A 15,082-nucleotide genomic window follows, 5' to 3' on the forward strand; every position below is an offset into this window, starting at 1 on the left:
ATGATGATGATGATGGTGGTGGCTAGCGAGGTGAAACTTTTCGCGTAGTACTGTACTAGCAGAGGCATGTTCAACAAGCGATGAGGCGATTGTCGCGACCGGATAGGCCCAAGTGCAAGCCATGGATAATAAAAAGAAAAGAAACGAGAAGTGAAGTCGACGACGAGCTGACAGTATCAAGCCGCTTACTGTTACTCAAGTTCCCGAGCGCACGTCAAATATAAGGCTGCAGCCAATGCAGGTGCGGTCAACGTCTGCATGCACGCCAAAGAGTAGGTATGCAGGTGCAGGTACCAAACGTTACTTTTTGACATGTGCAGAAGCAAGTATGGAAACATGCACAATGCCGCAACATGGAACGAATGTGTGGGCGTGCAGAGGCCATGGGCTGTTGTTGTTGTATTCAGGCACGACGAGATCAAGGAACACCAGACGAGATGATGATGCTGCTGCTGCTGCTGCTGCCGCCATGCCCACCACCAGAACAGCGGTGAAAAAGGCGATGGGAACACCCACACCCCCCCCCCCGCAAAGGCCGTGATGGTTCTTCAAAGTCGTTGCGTCGTCCAAGAAACAGCGGACTGGGGATAACCTTGCCAGATGCGTTTATAAGATACCGTTTTGCAAAGGGGGACCCCGCCGCACTGCCGCTGCGGACCGGCGGCAGAGTATCGAGTTGAGCAGTTTTATCGGATTACGGGCAGCATGACGACAGGCGGTCGTAGAAGAGCAAGACGGCGTCATACTAGTGTGGGGGCAACACGGGGTGTGCGGGAGGACAAGAGGCGCCCACGAGTGTTCCATTGGGCCAGCTAAGCCATTGATAGCGCAGCGCAAGCGGAGCCGCCATGCGAGAGAGGGGAACGCTGAGATTGGCGGTGAAAGATGGGTTTGCTGTGGTGGTGGTGCACACGCACGATCTGGTGGGCAGAGGCAGGGCGGCGTCAATCCGGGAATGAACCACACACCAGGTCCCACGTTGGACGATGCAGTGCAAACGAGGGCCCCCCCCTTTCGTGTGCTGTCCGCGGGCGTCGTCGTGGCTGTGCGTGGCAGCGCTGACGGCGGTGTCGCGGTGCACAAGGCGGGAGGTGTATACAGAGACGGCGGGCTAGTGGTGTCGCGTGGCGGCGTCAGCGTGCGTAGTACTATACAGCACTGTACGGGAGTGGAGGCATGTAGCGTACTATACATATGTCGCGTCGCGTCGAGGCGGGCGGCGACGACCACGCCCACGAGGGTGGGATTACCGGTGGCAGTCTCGCACGAGTCGTGGCGCCGCCTGGAGCATGAAACAGGCCCAAGGCGCACGGCGCAAAGTGCCGTGCCGGGCAGCGCCCCACGGCGTCGCCCTGGAGCTGGGCCAGAGAAGGAAATGCCAGGTCGGGCTAAATGAGGCCGCGAGACGATCATCCAGGGCGGCGTTTCAGGCGGCGCGGCGGCGACGTGACGGCGGGCGGGCGCTGGCGGGCGGGCGGGCAGACAGGCAGGCGGGCAGGCAGGCAGGCAGCGCGCGCTCGCAGCGTGTGGCCTGCCGGTGCGGTGCGTGTGCCTGTGGCGGCGCGGTGCCTGTGCCTGTGCCTGTGCCTGTGCCTGTGCCTGTGCCTGTGCCTGTGCCTGTGCCTGTGCCTGTGCTGTGACGTCCCTCCCACGGCGGCCTCCAGGATGGCCCTGCGATGTGCCTGCACGTTGAGGCTCGGGCCGGTTAGGGCCGGAAATGTGACCTGGGCGCCCAAGTCTGACCCCGGGTCCGCGCACACGGTTGATCGACCAGGTAGCGGCGCAGCAGATTCAGGTCAGAACGGCAATTAGTCAAGTCTATTGCTGTTCTAGCGGGCTACGGTGCGCGAGGGAGCTTCTCGAGCCAAGGCAAGCCGCTCTGGGGGGGGGGGTGAGGGCTTGGGGGCGCGGCCAGCGAGGGCAGCGCCCGCCCGTGGAATTTGAAGCCAAAGCCGTACGCCCGCGCGCGCGTGTGCAGAGGGCCAGCACGGGGCGCCCGGTAGTGGTCGGCAGCGCGGGCGTGTGCGAGTCGCGGCCTGCTGTCACGGGCAGGCGTGTGCGTGCGCGTACGCCTGCGCGTGCGCCTACATGTACAGTGGCGGACTGATGCAGCAGCAGCAGCAGCAGCAGACGTCGACGGCCTGCACAGCAGCGGCGGCGGCGCCGTGCTGGGAGCCGGAAGCAGCCCAAAGGAACCGATCACGCACGGCCATGTCTGACCAACACGAAGTCATCCAGGAGGTGCCAGCATCCCTGTCGACGAGCGCCGTCCGCCGCTGCCGAGCGCGGAAAATTCGATACTGTATTCATTCGCTGCCAATGATACCAGTTGAATATGACGCACAAGCATTTCAGCCACCGCCGATTCCGACACTCTCTCTGGCCCGAGCCCTGCGAGCACTGTCACAGTTCCTCACCTCAGCCTCTCCAAAAACAAAATCCTGCCAAGACTAGGCCGAAGCGGGGGGTGAACCGCGGTACCCTAAAATCTCCTGCTCCTCTTGCTTTCCGTGATTCCAGAGGCTGCCTGGCATCCCTCGGGCCTCGTTGTCGCCAGGCCCTACTGTCACTATGAGCATTCGGATAAATGCGACGGTCCAGGAGGCCCGAACAGCTGCAAACCACAGCCAGGAGCAATGGGACCGCTTCTATGTGAGTATGCTCTGGTCGCAAGCCCCTGCCTGGCTAATCCTTCCAGTTCATAACCAAAGACGAGGCCAGGCAGCTTGCAGAGGCGCATCCCGACTGGAAAAGATGGATCCTCATCCCCGCCAACGAAAAGGAACAAATGCTCGACCGAATAAATGCTCGACTACGAGCCGAAGGTATTCCGCCCGTCGAGATGATTATCCTCAAGTGGCGCGTCTCCCAGCTGCTGCGGGACATCCAACGCAAGTACGGTACGTCTTTGATCACATCTGTCCCTTTGTAAGCGTCGCCTGGCGGGCAGGCAGGCCAGCCCCCTCCAAGCCTACTGTAGCTGACCCACACGACTGCGCAGAAGCAGGTAGCATGCTGCAAGGAATACCAGGAACGGGCACAGGCTCAGGCTCGGCTTCGCCAATACAAGTCCAGACCTCCCAAGCGCTTTCAGACAGCGGCCTTCAGTCACCGAGCTCACAGCGAACCGAGTATTCACCCAGCGAAACTCGCCCATACGACCCAATACGAGATGTTTAGATCCTCCGAACCCTGCAATGATTCCTGTCTTTTTACAGCGCGTGTTCAAAAAGTCGAGAAAAGGAACCCCCTCGACCATTCCTAGTATTCGAGCCTGATACCCAAGAGCACACATGGCCCGGTGTCGATAGACCAAAACACCTAGCCCGGAAAAGCGCCCCACGACGACACGGAGCGAGACAGGGCTCGCCATGATACTCTTTGTGCGACCTGCCACGAAAGGCGTCGACAAGACACAGCGGTCGTAGACATCAAGCCAAGAGAGGCCAACCATACGGCTGCAGAGTTCAATGCGGCTGGACCAAGCGGGACCGGCGTGCTCTTGTATGTGTGTAATGCTTTGGTACGTGGCCGCGGCAGTGCCCGGGTTGAGCGCTTTCAAGCCCAGCTCTTGCATGCGCCCAACATGTCTCGCTTTTCTTTTCTGTGTGTACCTTACACTTTCCCGCGTGCTCGCAACATTCGAAAATGGTTATTCATTGGTAACTGGTATACCGCCTGTACTTGTTCCTGGCGTCGCTGCATTTTTTTCCTCTTTGTGCGTTGTGCATCTGGTTCAATCTCGAAAGAGTCGGGAATTGCCGTGGGCCTACACCCTGGATCCTATATTCTTCAACAACCCCCCCCCCCACCCACCCCCCACCCCCCTTCTCTTTTTTGCATTTCTTTTTCCTTTTTTTCCCGTGCTGTCTTCTTATGCATCCCTAGCATGTATGCATTGTCGTCGTGCTGAAGGCTTTTCGGGTAGTGTATTCGCGACTCTCCTGGGTAGGCCCCTATCTTTCATTACTAACAGGTAGGTATGGCTGCGTTCTGTCTCGTGCCTGTGTCAGATTCCTAGGGCAAGCGCAGTAGGTGATGCGGGTCTGATAGCTATGGGCGGCGCGATGCTATATGACGTAGCTTGAGGCAGCATGTCGACGGGCGTATACGTTGTAATCGGCCGTATCTTGCTAAATCCACAAAAGGCTCCTGCTTCCCGATAAGCCGCTCCCATCGTAGGCATGGCCGCACACATGTACCAGGCTGGCTAAATGACCAAGGCCTGATCGGTAGGCCAGAGATGATGTAAGCCGGAAGCTATGCCTGAACTTCCAATCAAGGCCAGGGGCTTCGACCAAGTCGAGTCGTCGTCGTCGTCGTGCAGGCTGGCTGCCATCTGCGCGTGGCCCGAGAGTGTCGAGGAGAGGCGTTTGGGCTGGAGGACGGGGGGAAGGTAATCCGTATGTGCCCGCGCTGGGACTGCGGGCAACGGCGCCTCTCGAGCGCCTCAGCATCCCCGAGACTGATGCCGGGCAGGATGAAACGCTGATGGACAAAGTAGAGTGTCGAGGAGACTGGTGGTGATGGCCTTGTCCGACGTGACTTCCTCAAAGTACGGTACCCTAGCAATTAGTACTGCCATCATCCATGTCGTACGGCAGCCGCACCCGCGCCCTATCTTCCCAGACTCTTGTACACTACTACTTACCAGCCTCTTCCAACCGCTGCATTTCGCCTGTCCAGCCTGTCCCGCGCCCCAATCAATGCCTTGCATCTCGCCGTTCCGCGTGTTCTCTGCGAGTGTGCCGGGTGGTACTGTTGCTTTGCCGCCTAGGCTGCCATCGTGTGCTGTTCGGCGTCTCTCCCTCGAAGATTCCAGACCCACCCGCCTTGCTTCCAGTCTCTTTGCACTGAGCCTCACTCGACTCTCGCCGAGCCCGTTCTGCTGGGCACGCACAGCCTAGACGTGGCCTCGTGGCCCGGACATGGCCTTTCTGTGGCTCGGAAGAGCCTGGGAACGGAAAAGCGTATGCTCCTATGCAGCCAGGCGCGGGGACGCCCGCCAATGTCCTGGAAAGCACTGGAAACAACGGAAACGGCTGTTTTCGTGGCCCTTCTCTCTGCTGGGCCATGATTCAAGCTCCGAGGGAGATGGTTGGTAGCCTCCGCTTCACAGCTGCTACCTCACGCCAGCCAATTCGACGGCGACGATGCCATGTTATACGCCGTCAGACTCGGCGTGCATGTCTCCGAAAAGAGCGCGGGTCAGATGCAGATACCTACCATTGCGGTCTTTGCCGAGCTTCAACAAAGCCCCTCGAGATGTCGTTGCATGGGGCCGGCAAGGGGATGCATCGGCGGAAGGCGACTTGCCCACACAATCACATGTAAGTAGAAGCCGCAGAAGATCCATGGTAGACTGAGCTAGGTCTTCTGTGCAACACGGCCGAGCAACGCGACGCAATCCCCCGTTCCGACTTTATACCTCTCCACGTCGCTCTACGGACCCATATGTTGGCCCGCTAGCTCCTCTCTCCACACAAAAGCAATGCACTATATCTGCTTACTCACGGCCTGCCTCCACCGCTATATCCTGCTCGAGTCGCAGTACCCGCTCCGCTCCGCAGCACAGTCACAGTCACAGTCACAATCGCACAAGGGTGCCCGTTGGCCTGGCTGCCATGGCCATTCGGTTGACAAACATGTATTGGGAATACGAAGACAGCTCGGTAGCAAATGGCAGAACAATGGCACATGTTTGCAGCCGTTCGCGAAAGTCGGTGTCCGTCAGCCTGCTAGCCTCCCGCCGGTGCTACTTGGGGACCTAATAAAGCGCTTACTCCATGCCTATCTGCATATCATATGTACGCATGGAGCGCATACAGAGTTGCAACAAAGATGGAAGGATAGGCGACAGAGTGGCGCCATTCCAGCTTTGCATACCGCCCCCCGGATGGGACATGTCCAGCTACCAGCTCATCACCAAGACGGCGTGCTGAGGTCATCCTGTGCAAGGCACAACTGTTTGTCTGTTTCATAACACAAAACTGCTGCAGACACAGTCATTTTTCTCAGCGTCTAATCGTGCGCTGGCAGGACAGGACGCGCTGACACGAACAAACTCCAGAGTAGTACTATTAGGAGTAGATCCACGCCGATCTTATTCCACACAACCATACAATATTAGATGCCAGCATCGGCTTCCACGTCTCCCTCGTAGGGTGCATGGCTGCTGCTCGAAAATCCGCCGGTGCAAATTCAAAAGGCAATTTTTATAGAGACCAAGTGAGGTACAAGGGGAAAGCCCTGCACTTTTCTGAACAACACGTGAAGATGCTTGGCGCTAAACACCAGGGCAAGGGATTTGATGCTATATTTGGAATGCATGTCAAAACGCGGATCTCAGGAGCCGGGGGGGTGCATTGCTTTATCGCAGGTGGACATGGCGTCCTGGTATCATTGATATCGTAACCAGCCAACGTAGCTATCAAGGACTCGTAATGATTCCCTCCCTAACCATACACCATCCGTTTCATAACCCATATCCATAGTGTCTGCCCGTTTTTCTTTTCTCATGTTATGTGTACAAGACGTGACCTTGTTGACTATGCTTGCATACCAAACCCAGGCTCAATGCCAGCTTGCTTGAGCGCTTTGGCTCTCCGCGAATCGACTTCCCTCTTCTCAGCTTTTTGTGCCGCCGCCAGGGCCCTGACCTGGTCTTCCTCGGCGAATTTTGCGCCCCTCGGATATTCTTCCCGGTCGAGATCGACAGTCGCGCATATGGTCACATTCTCGCCTCGCACAGTCATGACGCCGGGGAGTTTGACGTCGTTTATCAGCCATCGGGGCATCGAAGGGTCGGAGGACGGGGTCGCGTCGGGGTTGCGTGCTGCTATCCGCTCGTAGCATTCTGTGAGGACGAGGTTGGCTGAAGGGTGGTGGTGGTGGTTAGCTGACGTGCTGCTGCTGCTGCTAAGTGACGAGGGCGGCGGGCAGCTCGACGTACCGAATTGGTCGTACGAACGGAGAATGCCAATGTACTCTTTCTCGTCGCGGAGGAGAACGTCAACCTTCTCTATTGCGGTGTCAACATGCTGTGCCAGGGTACGCCGTGCAAAGTGTGGCCATACTGTCCACCATATCCAGCAGCATCGCCGACGTCAGGAACGCTTGCGGGGGGAGATCGACGGGCAATATGGGCTGCGGGGCGAGGCCTCGCGCGCCGCCGAGCACATTGGGGCCGTGTTGTTGGGGCGGAGGTGTGGCACTGTATACGCCCTCGTAGCCTGGTGTGGGAGCATTAGCATTGCGCCGTGGTGCGATTGAGCGGGGTGCGCCCTCACCCATGCCTGGCGATGGGCCCCGAGGAAGCTCTGAGATTTGCGGCTGCAGTTGGCCGGGCGCCTGCATGGAGCGCTGGAGCATGGCGTTGAAGTCGGGGCCCATATTCGGGGCTCCTCCAGCGGCCGCGGGGCCTCGGGGGGGCTGTTGGTTGAAGGCCATGACGTATGGGGGGGTTTTTCCTCAATGCGACGGGGGTGCTGTTTGTGGTGAATTGCTTAGCGGTGGCGAGAGGGCGACTGATATGGAGCTATCATGGCGAGGCGTCGTCTGCGGCTTGGGACTTGCACTTTGGTGTTTACGTAGGTGAGGCTGCCCGAAATCGCCAACGGTTCGCGTATGCCAAGCCCGCGCTAGTCATGGAGCGAGAGGGTGACGGCTGCTGCCAATCCCTTGCTCCCTCTCTCCGCACTCGAACGGTTGAGATGGCTTGTCCTCTGGCGGCTGGGTATGCTGCAGAGTAGCATTCTGAAGGGCCTGTTGTTTGCTGTCCGGTGAGAAGTCAGCCTCTCATTGCCCGCCATCTAGTGCCACTCGTACCGACAGCAGCGTATTCTAGGACGACTAAGGCTAAATCATAATCAGTCACAGTAACCGGTACCTGACTACTCATGGCACTCTTATTTTACTCGTAGGTCAGTGCTGTCTAGTCGAGGCCTTAGATTGTACCAGTCAGCAGCGGGCGAATCGGAGCCGAGCTAGGCCGCCTCACAGGTACAGTAGATAGATCGACGCCTCCCCTGACCTCCCTCTTCTTCATACCCCGGTGTTGCTCATCTCAGTGCTGCACGGGAGTGCCAGGCGATCTACCTGGATACTATACCTTGTCATCCTAACACCGCAGCAATTTGTGGATTCAGATTCTTACTAACCATGGCCGCTATGATCAAGGTCTTCACGAACAAATGGATTAATCCACCCAAGGAGGTTCATGAAGACTACACTGGACGAATCATCATTGTGACTGGGGGAACATCCGGCATCGGCAAAGAGGCGGCCTTTAAGTTTGCCAAACTAGGAGCTGCCAAGGTCATCATCACAGCGCGAGATTTGGACAAGGGGGAATCAACAAAGGCTGCGCTGGAAGCTCGTCTTGGGCGGAAGGGCCAAATCGAAGTGTGGCAATTGGATATGATGTTGTACAACAGTGTAGAAGCATTTGCCAATCGAGCAAATCAGCTCGACCACCTCGACATAGCTGTCTTGAACGCTGGCACTCGACGAATCGCGTTCCATCAGTCGCCGTGTGGCTGGGAAGAGGATATACAGGTCAACACACTTTCGACGACGCTCCTGGCTATCCTACTCTTGCCGAAGCTCAAGCAGTCCAAACAGAAGACGGGTAAAATCCCAATTCTAGAGTTTGTCAATTCTGGTCTCCACCAGAAAGCAGTTATGGCGCCCGAGATCCGCCAGGAACCCAGCATACTCGAGCATTACAACAAAAAAGAGAACCACAAGGAGGGAAGCCAGTATAGCTTCTCCAAAGTCTTCCTCATGTACGCTGCAACAAAGCTCGCCGATGAGATCTCCTCTGGCGACGTCATCGTCACGAGCGTCTGTCCCGGCTGGGTCAACACAGACCTGGGTCGAGACCATTTCTTTTCCGGCGTACAGATTTTAGCCTTTTTGTTCATTCTGTTGTTTATGCGGACGCCATCCCAGGGGGCCAACATAGTATTGAGCGGGACGACACAGGGAGAGAGGGTACATGGACGGTTCTGGCAGCATGACAAGATTCAGCCGACGCCACCTAGTTTGCAGGGGACTGGGATGAAGGAGCTGGGCGAGAGAATGTGGAACGAGATTGTGGATGCACTGGAGAAGGATGTTCCAGGCGTCGCAAAGGCTGTAGATGCTGCTCTCTCAAAGCAATGAACAAGTTGTTCGGTCAGCATGTTGGCCACTTGGAAGAGAGACTGCGCGTAAGCCTGGGTCTGTCGGAACTGTAACAAGGCAACATGGATGACAAGGCCCTGTGTAACGCGCAATGATGTATGCCTTGCCTTGCCATCAGCCCATGTCACTGGGGGTGCGTATACGCTCGGCGAGAAAGATGCCGTCGATTGCCCAAGTCAGTGTGGCTGCGCAGGCAGGTCAAGCCTCAACCACGCGATCGCCGTGCACCTCCACGAATGACGTCGTGTGCCTTAATTCGAGCACCAGCCGTGCCTGGCTCATGCGGCGCGCTTTTGGCCAGCAGCGCGACACGCATACGCTCGTCCCGGACACAATTACGGCCATTTAGTCGGGTAGATGCCCAAGCTACCCTTCCGCCGTAAGCCCTCTGCCCACGGTCGCAAGTCGATCATCCGCTTCCTGCTTCCCCGGACTCGTGCCCGCGCGCGTCTTCACCTCTCCAAGTTCCGCCACGACACGCTTCCCTCGCTCAAGCACCGCGCCCAGTCTCGCATATACCGCTATCTCGTCTATCGCCAGGCCCAAAAGCTCCGGGGCAAGCCGACCATTGTCCAGCGCCTGCAGGGCTACATCCGACGCCTGAGCGGCACCAGTTATCTCGAAGATGCTGCCAGAGAGCGGCGGCAGCAGATAGCGAAGCATCCAGGCGGCAACGCATCGAAGGAGCCTGCAATGACGTACCAGGAGAGCTACGACACACGCGAGCCGGGGTCGCGGAGGCGAAAGCTGGCCGGCTACCTCAAGGCTGCGAACGAGCTCAGGCAGACATACACGCAGCAATACACATCCAATTGGAACAACAGGGATACGCAATACAACTACGATGATGATTCGCCAGGCGACTTTCCCGACGCCGCCGTCGTCAGGAGTGGCCGCGAGGAGATGGTTCTCTTTCCCAGCTACGCCCGAAGACATGTCAAGAAGAAGCCGGAAGCATCACAAGCACCTATGCAGGAAGCCGGCAGCCAAGGGCGCGATACACGCAACTCGAGTAGTACGGGCGATGCCGAGTTCTGGAAAGAACAGTGGAACAACTACGAGGACGACAATGCCGTGGTAGACGTCGATGTGCGCGGGTGGATATACTCGCCGCACAAGGGGCCCATGTCGAGGAAACAGAGGCTCTTTGTTGGTCTTGCGCGACAGCTTGTTGGTGTACAGGCACCTCCGCAGACCTCTGGCTCGTCTGCAGACAGCAGTCGAGATACCAGTCCGCAACGGCCGGGCTTCCGAGAACGAGCCCACCAGCGCGATGCGCAACAAGACGAAGCGCTCGCTGCGAGAGAAGCAGAAGAGATTCTGCGTAGAGGCGAAAGCGAGGCGAGAGCTGCTGCACGCGGTGCTTACAGCGAGAGGCCGGCTCGGCAAGACAATGATATTGAGATATACCGGACGGAAAGTGGGAACAGCATGCGGCCGAACAATGATAGGGTACACCAGCTGGCTCATAGCCCATCACAGGATTCCATGCGAAGCGAGGCTGGCATCAAACCCCTGCAAAAGCGTAGCTCATGGAACCAGCCGTCTGAGATGAGCGCGGCAGAGCTTGCGGAAGCCAATGCCCGGCTTATGGCTAGGTTACGCCACTTCCTTGCCATACCCATGTCCAACACACCCATCAGCGTCTTTTTCTACAACGACAGCATCTCAAAGCAGCGGACAGTGTACACGGACGCTGCAGGACACTTTAGTCTAACCGCGGCACTGGACTTTGTGCCCACCCACGTACGCATACTAGCCTCTGATAAGCTCTCGGCAACAGAAGAAGTGATCATCACTGCTTCTCAAGGTATCAGCGTGATAAGCGATATTGACGACACCATCAAGCACTCTGCCATTGGCAGCGGTGCTCGCGAAATCTTCCGCAATGTCTTCATTCGCGACCTCCTCGACCTCACCATCGACGGTGTTAGGGAGTGGTACAACAGAATGGCAGAAATGGGGGTCAAGTTTCACTACGTCTCAAACTCACCCTGGCAGCTATTTCCTGTCATCTCCAAGTACTTTTCTCTGGCTGGACTGCCGCCGGGCTCATTCCACTTGAAGCAATATAGCGGTATGATGCAGGGTATCTTCGAGCCTGTTGCTGAGAGAAAGAAGGTCACCCTCGATAAGATTGCTAGGGACTTTCCAGAGCGCAACTTCATCTTGATTGGTGATAGTGGCGAGGCTGATCTCGAAGTGTATACTGATTTTGTCCTGGATAACCCTGGAAGAGTAGTTGCAGTGTTTATTCGCGATGTCACCACCTCGGAAAATCCTGGCTTTTTCGACCCTTCAATAAATCCTTCATCAGGCAGCCGGTCGTCGTCTTCGCCGCCAGCGCAACTCGGTGGTGGCGGTAGTTTGGAATCCCTGAGCAAGGCTCGAACACTGTCTGAAGAAAATGATCCCGAACTCAAGGCCGCGATTGCTGCATCATTACGTGAAATGGATGCAGAGAATAACAGACGTTCCAAGTCACTCTTTCCAGAGTTGAATCGCGAACAGCCGCCAAAGCTGCCAGCTAGGAGACCTGGCCCACCGGACAGCTCCCGGCAGAGATCAGCTCCAAACCTGATAGACCTGTCCTCAGACGACGACGTAGACCAGTCGCCTGCAATGAGAAGATTCAACTCGGATACCAGAGCCTACAATGAGCGGCAACGTCTTTCAGCCGCATCTGCTGCTAGTACCAAGTCTGCTCCCCCGCCTCCTAGAAAACCAGTCGGATTGAGAAGTCCAAGTGAATCCGCATCTCTCAAACAGCCTTCCACTTCAAAACCACCGCCGCCTAAGCCAAGGATATCATCAGCAGTCGTCAGCCAATCAAGTCCTCTTACACAGCAGCAAAATGCACGTGGACCTGCAAATACACCGGGAAATCCAAAACCCCCAGTAGCTCCCAAGCCATCTATGAGCTATCAAAACCAGACACCGGAAGACCAACAAACATATGCTGGCATGGCTCGCGATAAGCTGTGGTCCGTCTACAACAACCTGCCTGCATTGAGGTCGACAGAGGAGCCCAGTTCAAATGCATCCACTCTTGATGTCACTGGCGTCCGAAAGGGCCCTCCTCCACCACCACCGCGACGCGGAAACCGCGAAACAACCACAAACGCAGCATCATATGTTGGCTCCAAAGCATCTTCCGCATGGCAAAATGCACCATCCATACCCTACCACAACCGCCCACCGATAACTTCGGCGCAAACATCACAACCTTTTTCCACAGCCGCGCCACGACAAGGCGTTAATCGCACAAACACAGGAAATACGCTGAATAGCGGGCCCGCAGGAGAGCAGCAGTACGGATCAAAGAAAGAAATCCTTTGGCGTCAAAGATGGGCGCATGCTGAGCAAGTACTGGGCGAGCAAGGCGTGGCCTTGCGCAGCTGGAGAGTCGGAGGCGACATCATGGAAGAGGCGGAGCACATCATACGCGAAGCAGAGAGGAGGTTTAAGCCTGTGGAAGAGATATCGACGGATGTACGTGATAGCGGGCGCAATAGCGGGGTTAGCGGGCGGCCGACTATTAGGAAGGTTAGCAACCAGAGCTCCTGACATGGGTGTGATAGACATGGTTAAAATAGAGTTTGTACACGCATAGTTTAACAGGGACGGCTGGGTTTTAGCTTGATTCTTGACACGCGCATCAGCGAGGGTGTATTTTTTTGTTCTGGCTTAGGCTCGTTGGGTTGGGTGGATTGGCTTGTTTTGGGGGGGTACACACATGAGTACTTATGCAATATATTTGTATTATCTTCTCTCACCTTTTTATATGTCGTTCCTTGCCTTTTTTTTATTGTTTTTTCACTATTGTCTAAACCTGAGCGAAAAAAAGAAGAGGATGAAAAACAAGATTGAGCAAAAAAAAAAGATGTTCGACTTCATCCTGCTTGTTGCTCCCGCGTGCATCAAGCGTGGTTGAGAAAGACGGCTTAGTGGCACGCCTTTCTGGGTTTATCAGGTCCAAACACACAGCACAGCTGCAGTGCAAATGAGCCATAAGGTTCAGGCTAGTTGGCGTTCAAGTCAATCGAGTCGTCACACCATGAGTGTTTTTAGTAGCCGAAGCCGGAATGCGACAAAGGCAGACATATAAAAGTCATGATGTCATGATCGTTGCTTAGCCTGAACACAAATACACATGTACGCTAACAATCCGCCCTTTTTTTCCTTCCTTTTAACACCGTAACGAGTAAGGGAGAAGAATAGATAAATAGGGGGGTGTGTGTGTGTGCGACACGGTATTTGAAAGTGAGGTATCCCTGGATACTTTGCTTGGAGGTTTAACAGTGCGAGGTTTGACAAGGAAAAGAGTAGGAAAGGAGAAAGAAGAAGTGCGAAAAAAGAAAGAAAGAAAGAAAGAAAGAAGAAGAAGAAGAAGAAGAAGAAGAAGAAGAAAGAGGAGATTAATCCAGCCTTTTGTCTCCTGGAAACTGGTAATTTGCCCTACTGGGTTTTTTCTACTCAAACATGTACGTGGATTTCCCTTCTATCCAGACGCCCGTGTTTCTGCGTCACGGATTGGACTATTCCTGATACTACTTTTTTTTTGCTTACAATGATGACTGTTTTTTGGTCAGGCCCTCGAGTAAAGGCAAGCCGACAGATCCGCAGCTCCGGGAGAAAGTCAAGGAAGATGTCAAGATGGAGACGAATAAAGATGGGAGTGGAAAGGGGCAGTGGAGTGCGTGGAAAGTGAGTTTTCTTTTTCTCTTCTTCTCAACCATCTTCTTCTTCTTCTTCTTATACTGGATACGGGGTACCTCACTCGTCACAGGATCATGGAGCTGTTGTTAATTCCGTTAGGCAAGTAAATTGGCAAAGGAATACGAGAAAAAGGGAGGCGGATATGAGAATGAGGCTGGGAGTAAGAATGAGCCGAAGAAAGGGGTTCCAGAGGGCAAATCTGAAGGCAAGAAGAGAAGCGAAGTGAGTGGGAAGCAGGAGGAGGGCCACGAAGATGAAAAGGGAGATAAGGAGGAGAGTCAGGATGAAGATGCTCCTACGAGTGCGCAGAAGAATAAGACAGAGGCAAAAGCTGATACGGGGGCGGAGAAAAGGAGGGGGGCGAGGCAAAGTAAAGGGACTGAAGCGAAAGATGAGGCCAAGAAGAAAGGAGGTGACGGGTTGAAGGGAAAGGGAAAGAAGAGGACGGAGGGAACGAGGAGGTCTGCGAGAGTTGCTGCTGGGAAGAGGAAGACGGAGGATGCAAATGAAGAAGATGAAGATGATGATGATGATGAGGGCGAGAGTGAGAGCGGTAAGAGGGAGCGGAAGAGTACGGCTAAGCCCAAGGCAAAGAAGAGTAGGTCTGAGTAATAAGTCAGGCCGTGGACGAATTGTGTTATTAAGGTCTGGACTGTATCTCACTAGCTAATGCTGTATACCCCCCTCACTTCTCCTTCTTTTTCCCCACAGGTCATTCGAGCACTACTATGAATTTCCTCACCACCCCCTTGATAATACCAATCTCACACCGCTCAATACATCACATAAGCGCAACGGAAATAATGTACGCATGATTTTTGTTTACTTATTCCCAAGATGACGGGATGGCGTGCGTGTATGTGCACTTGGAATAGTTTGATCCCGGGCCTTTGGTTATGCGGTCGTGTGTATGTTGCTGCAAACTATTCTGCTTTGTTTTTGACCGGGCATTTCAAAGCAAAAAAGGGTCCTCTGTGCTTGGCCCAGGCTAACGGCCGACGAAACCTGCTTGCCATTTCGGTACCGGTGAGCGTCTACCAAGATACAACCTACATTCTACTAATGCTAAGACTACCGCGCTTTTTTTTACGCGGGGCCCGGCTGCAGATCGACAGGCATATCTCACACCGATGGTGGAGAGTTTGTGAGGGTGGTGGTGGTGGCCATTATCTCGGGT

General features: G+C 55.4%; 3 protein-coding genes across 3 annotated transcripts; 2 read left to right on the forward strand and 1 right to left on the reverse strand.

Moving 5' to 3' along the window:
* The first annotated feature begins 2,411 nt into the window (after positions 1-2,411).
* SETTUDRAFT_166562 (uncharacterized protein) lies at positions 2,412-3,633 on the forward strand. Its single transcript, XM_008023198.1, has 3 exons — positions 2,412-2,652; positions 2,699-2,900; positions 3,002-3,633. Exons 1-3 carry the CDS (start codon positions 2,572-2,574, stop codon positions 3,178-3,180), a joined length of 462 nt encoding a protein of 153 aa, XP_008021389.1. The 5' UTR covers positions 2,412-2,571; the 3' UTR covers positions 3,181-3,633.
* Positions 3,634-6,420: 2,787 nt separating this feature from the next.
* Positions 6,421-7,416, reverse strand: SETTUDRAFT_166564 (uncharacterized protein). The gene is made up of 4 exons (XM_008023199.1): positions 7,290-7,416; positions 7,077-7,232; positions 6,953-7,021; positions 6,421-6,874 (listed from the first exon to the last, which is right to left on the reverse strand). Exons 1-4 carry the CDS (start codon positions 7,390-7,392, stop codon positions 6,549-6,551), a joined length of 654 nt encoding a protein of 217 aa, XP_008021390.1. The 5' UTR covers positions 7,393-7,416; the 3' UTR covers positions 6,421-6,548.
* A 744-nt stretch (positions 7,417-8,160) lies between these two features.
* SETTUDRAFT_158154 (uncharacterized protein) lies at positions 8,161-14,517 on the forward strand (the record flags this gene model as incomplete). Its single annotated transcript, XM_008023200.1, has 4 exons — positions 8,161-9,138; positions 9,544-12,678; positions 13,813-13,893; positions 14,005-14,517. 4 exons carry the CDS (start codon positions 8,161-8,163, stop codon positions 14,515-14,517), a joined length of 4,707 nt encoding a protein of 1,568 aa, XP_008021391.1.
* Between the last annotated feature and the right edge of the window lie 565 nt (positions 14,518-15,082).

The sequence above is a fragment of the Exserohilum turcica genome (genome assembly GCF_000359705.1).
Source record: "Exserohilum turcica Et28A unplaced genomic scaffold SETTUscaffold_10, whole genome shotgun sequence".
Taxonomy (NCBI): domain Eukaryota; kingdom Fungi; phylum Ascomycota; class Dothideomycetes; order Pleosporales; family Pleosporaceae; genus Exserohilum; species Exserohilum turcicum.

Bases quoted from the DNA above. Each gene is read 5' to 3' on its own strand.
- SETTUDRAFT_166562 (XM_008023198.1), top strand. From the start codon at position 2,572: ATGAGCATTCGGATAAATGCGACGGTCCAGGAGGCCCGAACAGCTGCA. The intron at 2,653-2,698 runs GTGAGTATGCTC...TAATCCTTCCAG, and splicing joins AGCAATGGGACCGCTTCTAT to TTCATAACCAAAGACGAGGC. The intron at 2,901-3,001 runs GTACGTCTTTGA...ACGACTGCGCAG, and splicing joins GGACATCCAACGCAAGTACG to AAGCAGGTAGCATGCTGCAA.
- SETTUDRAFT_166564 (XM_008023199.1), bottom strand. From the start codon at position 7,392: ATGGGCCCCGACTTCAACGCCATGCTCCAGCGCTCCATGCAGGCGCCC. The intron at 7,233-7,289 runs GTGAGGGCGCAC...CTCCCACACCAG, and splicing joins GGGCCCATCGCCAGGCATGG to GCTACGAGGGCGTATACAGT. The intron at 6,875-6,952 runs GTACGTCGAGCT...ACCACCCTTCAG, and splicing joins CCGTTCGTACGACCAATTCG to CCAACCTCGTCCTCACAGAA.